Below are 9,833 nucleotides of genomic sequence, written 5' to 3'. Positions count from 1 at the left end.
TCTCTAGCAAGTTCTTAAACAGCCTTTGGAAAATAAGCAAATAACGCCACGTACCTCACATTTTGAGAGTGCAACATTGATTTAAATTGGCCAATTATGCAACTGACAAGTGGGGTCTGTAAGCATAATGCTGCAGTGTGGAGTTCTTCAGCCAGCCATGTCCTCTTCCTTCAATCAGCTCAGTACTCATTGGGCTCTTTGGAGTTTTGTTCTCCTTATGTCCCTCCTCTGCCTGTTGTGTTATTATTATCCCTTCCTCTTATGCATGGATGGTGCTATTTTGGCAACATAGGGATCCATACACAGACTTTAGTTTGCCAGTGTTGTAACACTATCTACTGAGAAACCTTGAATGGGTTACACTCCTAGATTTAGAAGATTAGGAGAGGGCCCTTCGGAAATGCTTAAATAGTCTGGCTTCATATTTATAAGCTGAAAATAGGGATGCAGAAGAAATTTGATTTTGTTTGCATTTTAACAAGGAACTACATAATTTGCATTTCTCAAACCGCAGGGTGAACCAAAACACAGCTATTCTTCAACATTCTCACTTTTCAAAATTTTGCAATCCAGTTCTCCATCTGAAATGTGTGTGTGTGTGTGTGTGTGTGTGTGTGTGTGTGTGTGTGTCGTCTGTTAGGGGAGCATCTGTGCAAAACATCTTTATTAGTGAATATAACATACAAAAAAGGATTTTGTAAGGGGAAATATGTATATTAGTCAACACTGTATGCAAAAAAATGTGTTTATAAGGATAAATTCATGTCATGCTAAAGGGCTGGTGAATTTTCATGAAGATTTCGTGAAGATTTTTTTAAGTGGCAGATTGCTGCTGCAGAAATGTGGAGAGCTGAAATGAATAGGTCCATCCATCCTTATAAATGGTTGCAATTGACTCAGAGTGCAATACTTTTTTTCTGCAGAAGAGGCCTTGGAATGAAAATGAGTTGCATGGGAGTACAAAGGTGGTCTTGAGCAACCCTGTTCATTTCCATGACTCTTGAGCTGGAGATGTTCCTCTTACTCACTGAATCCTTTAGGTTCAACTTAAGAGCAAGCACTGATGAAACAAAAGAAAGTTCTGCTAGAGCAACATTTGAAAGATTGCTAATGGTGTGCCATTGGACAATGGGGACAAACATAGCTCTTACCTGCTTTCAATGTCACATCATAGTCCATAGAATCTGAAACTAAAAATGATGAATAATCCTCAAAATTAGTGACATATGCATTCCTATAAATTATTGGAACTTCTAAAGAATATAAAAAATAATGTTACCAAAGAGCTCCATGGTAATAACATCAAAATCCTCTTCCCAAGAATATGCTTCAGCCGTGCTGTTATCAGTTGGAGGTAATCGTTTACTGAGTATTTGCTTTTGCTTTGTCGAAGACAGATTTTGAATAGAAAGAACCATATCTTGTGGGGCCCAAAATGTACTCCAGTAATAAGCTCGAAGGCCACTCTTTCCTTCACTGGAGGAAGATGACAAAATAAGATTGAAGAAGAGCATCGGCTTGGAGAGGGATGTCTTGTTCCTCTCTGCCTGTGCACAAGGGTATAAGGGCAGATTTGCAGCACATAGGGAGAAGTTTGTGAGTTAAATGGGGTCACACATTCAAACTACAAGCACCAATCAATCAGTGCTCACAGAGACCTCTCCCCCCCCCCCCCCGGGGAGATTCCTGATCACGTGAAGATGGTTGTTTACTATTCAGATCCTGCACTTAACCATAAACTAAGGGTGAAATGCAACCACTAACAATGTGGATATGTACATCTGCAAAAAGCTGGCGAACTGGGAAGTCCTTAGTTCACATTTAACCTCAGTTGCACAATATTTATGTGGCATTATACATGGCTGCAGACCCGTTCCTGTCTATTCTGCATCTAGTGTGCTCCCACCATTGGTTTGGGAAGCAGTAGAAACACCATTTTAGCCACAATCCTTAGGTACCCCGCCATTTCTTATGAAATACTATGCTCTGATATCCATCTCCACCCTCAAACAAACAAACAAATAAAAACAGCTTTGATCCAAACAGAGAAAAAAGAGCAATCTATCTTCATTTTGAGCTGGTAATGTGTAACCAGCCCAAGTCACTGTCTCTCAGCCTCATTCCTCTCATGAGGCATAATGCTCATATTGAGGTGGGAAATGTCTTTTGAATGTGTTCAAAGGGTATATTTCGTATGCAGCAATGGCAGAAATGAGCTGTAATAAACTAAATTTCATTGCTTTTGTATATGTTCTTTGACTCGGGCAGCAAATTGTCTTAGACGAGCCCTAACCACCCACCAACCTTCACATTCAGCTTAGACTGTTTCAAAAAGGCTCGTGATTCATCTGAGATGGAATGGGAAGTTTATTTAGAATTCCAGCCAAAGTCTAATCTGAACTGGAATAAGACTAAATTCCTAATAAGATCCTCTACTTAACTTTTTTATCTTCTGATTCATGAGAACAGGAATAGAGAAGACATCAAATGCCTACAGTCAGAAAAAGGGGTTTTGAAATTCACGTACTTACCTAAAAGCGGTAATAACAGATGTCAAGTAATAATTCCCTAAGGCAGAAGATCCATACAATTCTGGAAACTGAGAGTTAAACGATTTGAAAACCAAATATAAAGAACAAGAAAAATTCTGTAAAATATATCAATTTTTAAAGTGTTCCAAGTAACAAAAATGTTTTCTTGCCATTGTTTTATGTCTAGCACAAATAAGTAGGTAGCCAGCACTGACCGATTCATTTTTACAAGGTAGCATGATACTGATTCTTCATGAAATAGCAGTTATTGAATGACAAAAATCAGTATTGATTTAGACTATTTAAGATCTCTGTCATTTCTGGCATCAAATCAGGTCATGGGCCACTCATGCAACCCATGCACAAAGCAGCTTTGAGGTACCCGGTGAATTCAGTTGGGAAATGCAAGCTAACAGAGAGATGCTTTGTATTTTCAAGCCTTCTGTTAGCACAGAGCTAGAAAAGTGTATTGCTCTCGCAAATAGAGTAAACTTGGGAGCGAAGTGCAAGAAAGCAAGTATTGTTGTGCTGGGAGAGGGAATTTGAAAAGGGGATTGCTTTAAATATAAACTAATTGTCCGAAAATCCCCACAAAGAAATGCACTAAGGCGGCAATCGTATACAAACTTACTAGGGGCTAAGTTGTATTGAACTCAGTGGGGCCTATTTCTGAGTAGGCAAAGGATATATATATATGAAATATCTACTGTGTGAAGCAGAAGAAGACACAACTCTGCTTACAGGAAATGGAACCAGAGAGTGTTTTTTTTCTTCTTCTAATTCTAGAAGGCTTAAGATATTTCAGTTCCTGAAGCATAATGTCAAAGTGGCACCCTTTTTCAATAGCAAAAATATGAATTGACCACGTTTGGGGTGGGTGTGAAAAGTGCTGCCCGTACCAGGTTGTCTCAGCATGCTTAGTGGTAGGATTGATGTTGGTAATGGTCTTCCAAAGAAGGCCTTCAGTTTTGATCAAGCCACCACAACCCTCCATTTAAGGCAACTAAAAAAAGATAGCCACATGTCCCTTAAATGTGCCTCAGCAGGTCTAGTTTCATCAGCAGCATATCCTGAATACAAAACCTATCAAATGAAATTTGAAACAAAATGTAGTCCCTTATGTTTTCCATAGGCAAACTCACACAATTCTGGACAGCTTCAGCTTGCAATATAAATGTATGTGATTTGGGGTGCATTAGGTCACTTGTGTAGGTCAGGTTAGGAATTTCTAGGCTTCCACCAATGTAGATGAAAGAGAATGCAGGAGCTGAAAGGAAGGGAGGGGAGATATTAGCAAAACAAAAACAGGTTAATTCGTGCTGGAGGGGGAAAGGTTGCTTAAAAAGGCATCAGACTAACTTCCGTGTTAATAGGAAGACACTTCCTTTTAATACACAAAGTCTAATCAAAGTCCACTACAAGTTTTTATTCAAAAAATATCATCAGATGATCTTCAGTATTCAAATGGAAATCCACTTTCACTGGATTCCAATGAAGACACAACTATCGGATGAATCTGACTTTTGTCAGTGCCTGCTCATAATATTATCAAGTGATCAAGATGGTGTATGTAGGACTTTCTTACACACACTAGGCAAATATTTAACTTTGAAATGTTATTGATTTTTATCTGTATGTTTTCTAAACATTTTTTAAAGATTCAGGCTAAATTCATACCCAAGGGGCAACACTTCTAAATTATTTGGCTTTGCAGATAGTGTAGAATTAGCATTTTTTGCAAACCAATAGTTCCTGAGTACAGAGTGTCCCCACAATACAACAACTTTTTGCGTTAGTGGAAAGCAGAGATCTGTTAAAGGAAAGCCACCCAGAGTGGCTGGCGCAATCCAGTCAGATGGACAGGGTACAAATAATAATAATAATAATAATAATAATAATAATAATAATAATAATAATAATAATAATAATAAGTTATTTCAGCTCATAGGTTCCTTTTTGTTGGATTGGAACGACTATCTAATGAGTTTAGAACAAAAACACCAATGATACCGGGGCACAAGATTCTCATAGTGTGCCAAACCAATTTGGTTATGAATATTTGTCATAAACACAATACATCATTGGCATCCTGGAACTAAATAAAAACCCATTAAAAATAGTTTTAACATTAACCTGCTTGAAAAGCAATGAAGGCAACCTTTACATGCTTATAGAAATTAAAAGCTTGAAGTAGTGACACTTACATAACATATAGTACAGCACCAGCAGAATCACAGTGACAGTCAAGGAAATCACAGGCAACATTTGTAAAAGACATCTTTTCCCGAAATGAAAATGCACTTTTTGGCCAAAAGAATGCTTTCGACTCGCAAAATCTTCTTGTGAAGCCTGGCTGTGGTGAAAAGGCAGACTCTGTTCAAGAAGGAAGAAGGAAGAAATCAGCAAGCAAATCGAGGAAAACGATTCTGCCTTTGCTCAGCTGACAAGCGAATTAATTGTTGCATTATTCATGAGCAATTTACAAGCGTGTTAGGAAACCGAATTGCAATTTCTTACCAGTCCAGAGAGAAAGTGTGAGTCACAAGGAGTAGGTATGCTGTATATAACAGAGAGGCGCTTGGATGGGAAAAACCTCATGGTGATGCTTCCCCGGTTTGATCTGCCGTTCTACATATCAAAATCCTGGAAGCAACTTAGGCTTTTGTATTAGGAACCTCAGGGGAAAACAATGCCTTTCCCTCTTATTGTTGTCCTTGGTTCTCCTTTGCTATATAACTAAACAGCCTCCCGGCTGATCACCTGTGGTTCAGGTAGTAGGTGGGAAGGAAAATAAGCCACCCTGGCTGTAACTCTTTCTTTTCCAAACTGGGCAGATCAGGTTTTCACAAAATGAATCTCGTTTGAGATAGCATCTCCTTTGAAAATGGACAAGTGAGGCAAACCCCAATGCTATTCATGCAAAAACTCAGTTTTTGATAGCAGCGCTTTACTGCATGTGCACCAGCATTTCTTAAAACAAAGGGAGGGGAAAGAATATCGGCTGTAATGAGCAACTCTGACAATGACTGAAATAGCCTGAGTGAAATCAAAGGAACTTACTGACCCTTTTAAAATGCTTACATCCTTGCGACAAAACCAAGTGAACCAAGAACAGTAATTAAGAACACAGAGGGATTTTGTTACAGCATAGTTACGGTTGAGGCACGTATTTAAAAGTCTGAAAACCTTGCACACACTTTACCCTTTCAAGTAGAACTTCTTGACTTCTTTCTTTACAGGACATGGCACTTGGGGGAGGGGTGTTTAAATGATATAGGGTGGTTTTTTTGTTTTTGTTTTTTAAATCTGCTTCTGAAATGATGATATTCTTACCCTCAACCCACCGAAAGAAAAGAAAAAAGAAAATCTATCAACAATTTAGTTAAATTAAAAGCCTTTGATGAACATACTAAAACCTGTTATGTATTGAAGTTCTCACCCTAGGCCACCAGGGGTGTGTGTTCATGCTGCTGCAGTTTTCACCCAGGTCCGCACATGCAAATGAGGGATTGAAAGTGACGTTCAGGGATTGGGTAACTACAGAAAGTTGTTACTGTTGCTTGTAGCTGAGTTCTATATAAGCAGGCTGCTGAGCCCTTCAGATCAGTTCTATATAAACAGAGCTGCTTGAAGAATCACTGTGTCGTCTGCTATGTCCACCCACTATTTAATAAAACCCAAGGTCATCTAATATATAGCATAGTTGCCCTATGCCTCTTTGACATGCTAGCATGCTTTGATGGTATGATGAAATCAGAATCACAACATTTTACTGGCACTTGTAGGTATTCTTCACTATGCTGCACTGTGGACTTTCAAGCAGGAGAGGTAGTAAAATGGTTCCTCTCTTGACAGTTTAATAGCAGGACATTCCCCCTGAAGGTAGTGAAGGGTAGAAATACACACCATAAATTTGAAGCATGTTTAAAGCATATTGCTTCTCCTGGGATTTGTAGTTTACCCCTGATACAGCTGCAGTTCCCAGCAACCATCGCAAACTACAGCTCCCAAGATTATTTGGGGGAAGTCATATACTGTAAATATATGATGTGTGTGTAGCCCAGGTCAACTCATTTTACTTTACAGCAGAGTAATAGGTGTACTTTGTCTTGTATCCTGTTGTAGCAGGAATGTGGTTCATAAATGTGTAAAACAACCACATATTAGGATCCATGTGGTCATACTTCTACTCCTATTTTAGAGACTCAGGATGGCTCAGATTCTATAAACACCAATCACTGTAACTAGTCCAAAAAACGGCATAAATGAAATGCCAGCAAGTGGGACCTTCAACACAATGTTGGTGCATTCTCCAGCCAGTAATTCCCTTCAAGCAGAGTAGGCCTACTCTACTCCCCATCTCCCTATTTTCTTTTCCAACTAACAATTTACATTATGTGGCTATTGAGTATGCTCCGTTGTTGCTGGGCCATTTGTTTGATTTTTTGCTGGCTGATGTTTTATGTTCCCCCCCCCCTTTTTATGTATTTCTGCAAAACGTGGTATTCCCCCAAGCATGCTTCTATTTTCTTCTTTCCTAGCAGCTCTTTGTTGTCTGCAAATCCTGGCAGCCCTCTGAGCTGAGGTCACTTTCTGCAGAAGTGATACTGCATTTATCCCGAACCGCAGCTCATCCACACTTCTGCTTGTCCCATTCCTAGAAAGCACGTGTCCAAACTGTTTCCCGCTTGCCCCTTGCTTTCTAGGCACGGATCTGACCTGTTTTGCCTTTGCCTCACCGCTTTCCCCCAGAAAATCCGCTCTTCGGTGCTAAATCATACTGAACATCAATCCAGAGAAAACCTGATTGATGTTTGCTCCAATTCAGCCATAAACAGCAGGTTTTCCATGGGGAATGTGGTAGGGCAAGCAGAAGTGTGGTTACTAAAAAGCTTTAGGGGAAAAGAAGTCCTGGAGAACACTTCTGGCCTCCAATCATATCATGAGATGAGCGAGTTCTAAATTGCCACTGACGTCTATCCCTTGCAGAGCGTTCATTACAGTGTTTTAGACTTGCAATTATATATGAACTATTACAGTGGTGCCTCGCTAGACGAATGCCTCGCTAGACGAAAAACTCGCTAGACGAAGGCATTCGTCTAGCGGAAGGCTGCCCCACAAGACGAATTTGTCAATGGGGCTGCCTCGCAAGACAAAAAATTTTTTTTCGTCTAGCGAAAACCGCGATTTGCATTGGTGCTTCGCTAGACGAAAAAATCGCTAGATGGAAATACTCACAGAACGAATTATTTTCGTCTAGCGAGGCACCACTGTATTTGGTTTCTCAGCACTATATCATAATCTTTATTCCGGTCCAACAACCCATAACATGGATTCAGAATAAAATACAGATTCATACAGACAACACCCCAGAGAAGGAAGACCGAAGCTTTATTTGTTTAGTCATGGGTATCATCTTTGATTAGTATGACTACTGACAGAAACTTTGCCACGGCCACTGTGATATCATTGGACTTGTCGTCCAGAATATATTTGATATAGTAGGCTCCAGAGTGACCAGGCCGATTTGCCAATAGTGTTTTAGAAAAAGCCACTCCGATTGGTACGCCACCTTCTCTCCTGTACCATTTCAGCTATGATACCGCCCTTGAATCTCTGAGGCAGAGGCTCTGGGACATATCACATAGTGATCTCCAATCTTAATCTCATGTTATCTGTGGTCCATTAGCAGTAGGAATTCACTATGGGTTCGAGTTTCAGACACCTGCATATCTTAGAAATTTGTCTGTACCAACATATTGGCATCTTTTCACCAAAGCCAGATTAAATGTATTCCCATCAGAAGTGTTAAACGGCAGACTGAGAGGTATCCCTTATCAAAATAGGATCTGTGTGTGCTCTCAGGACGTTGACTGCATGAGGCATATTTCATTGCATTGCGGACAATATGACCAAGCTAGGGAACTATTGCTTTCTTAGCACTATGTCGGTGGCACCTGAATCTGGCAGACCTTTCCACTGAAGAGTATTGCACTTGAGGTGAGATCAGATGATGTGTTTCAACTTGTGAGTAATCTTTCACATCTGCAAGTCATCCCTTGAAGTTGCATTCATGTGGGTGTATAACTGGGGGGGGGGGAAGGAAAGCAAGAATTGTAAATGCTAACTTTGTGTAGTAAACTAGTTTCTACACATAACCACCTCTATCATCTGTCCAGGCAAACAAGAAGCATGATCAGAGTTCAAGGACAAATTCCAGACCAGTAAAAACACATGGGGAGGTTGTGAAGCAGGTCAGGTGATGTGTGTTGCTGGGGAGAAGTGTGGCCTGGAGCAAGTCATGAGAGCCAGACAAAGAATCTTGGAGAGTTGAATTGTTTCCATGGGCTTGAAGTTCCCCACCCTAGTAAAAACTGGAGGTAGGCAGTCAGTTTTGCTGCTAGAAGAAGAAGAAGAAGAGTTTGGATTTGATATCCCGCTTTATCACTACCCGAAGGAGTCTCAAAGCGGCTAACATTCTCCTTTCCCTTCCTCCCCCACAACAAACACTCTGTGAGGTGAGTGGGGCTGAGAGACTTCAAAGAAGTGTGACTAGCCCAAGGTCACCCAGCAGCTGCATGTGGAGGAGTGGAGACACGAACCCGGTTCCCCAGATTACGAGTCTACCGCTCTTAACCACTACACCACACAGGTGTACCATGGTGTTTCATAACAAAGCACTCCTCCCATCAGTCATTTCTCCTCTGGCCACTGCTGCAGATATAAGACCTGACTGATGGGAGGAGTTGCACCATGGTACACCTGTAGCAGCAAAACTGGACACCTTCATCTGCTCCAGCTGCAATGAAACATGTCTCTCCTGTATGTTTCTTCAGCCACAGCAGGCACTGTAACTCTCCAGCAGTTTGACTTCATCCCTGAAGGCACTCTTTCATTGTCTCCTGAGGCAGATGGATGCCAACAAGAAGTATAAACTACAAGAAACACAACTGATTTGTCCTAAGGCATTCTGAAATGAGTTATGTCCTTTCCCATGTTGCATCCCTGAATAAGGTTCCACTTTCAAGTTTTGTCTGGGGGAAACGACCCAACTACATGCATTGTGAAAGCCCAGTGATTAATCTCCCAGCTGAAATGTAGCCAGATGGCAGTGTGAAGAGGAGGTGGTTTAGGGGAAAGCGATACTTATCTTTTCCCCCATAGAATATTTTTTCCTCCCAATCAGCATTGCCTTCCTCAAGCAATATTTCCTTCAAGAGGGGAAGAGATTCAAAGATGGTGTCTCCCTCCCCATATTTTACAACCCCTGTGGTTGCATGCTGGAAATATAATAGTCACAGG

The 9,833-nt window shown here is 40.7% G+C and overlaps 1 protein-coding gene across 1 annotated transcript; it reads right to left on the bottom strand.

Annotated features, from left to right (window-relative positions):
- Positions 1 to 896: 896 nt before the first annotated feature.
- On the bottom strand, positions 897 to 4,897 carry LOC117045092. The gene is made up of 6 exons (XM_033145874.1): positions 4,736 to 4,897; positions 3,674 to 3,798; positions 2,532 to 2,599; positions 1,280 to 1,476; positions 1,152 to 1,190; positions 897 to 1,060 (listed from the first exon to the last, which is right to left on the bottom strand). Exons 1-6 carry the CDS (start codon positions 4,794 to 4,796, stop codon positions 897 to 899), a joined length of 654 nt encoding a protein of 217 aa, XP_033001765.1. The 5' UTR covers positions 4,797 to 4,897.
- Between the last annotated feature and the right edge of the window lie 4,936 nt (positions 4,898 to 9,833).

This window comes from Lacerta agilis, chromosome 4 (assembly GCF_009819535.1).
Source record: "Lacerta agilis isolate rLacAgi1 chromosome 4, rLacAgi1.pri, whole genome shotgun sequence".
NCBI lineage: Eukaryota > Metazoa > Chordata > Lepidosauria > Squamata > Lacertidae > Lacerta > Lacerta agilis.
This window is presented reverse-complemented; position numbering and strand designations above follow the sequence as displayed.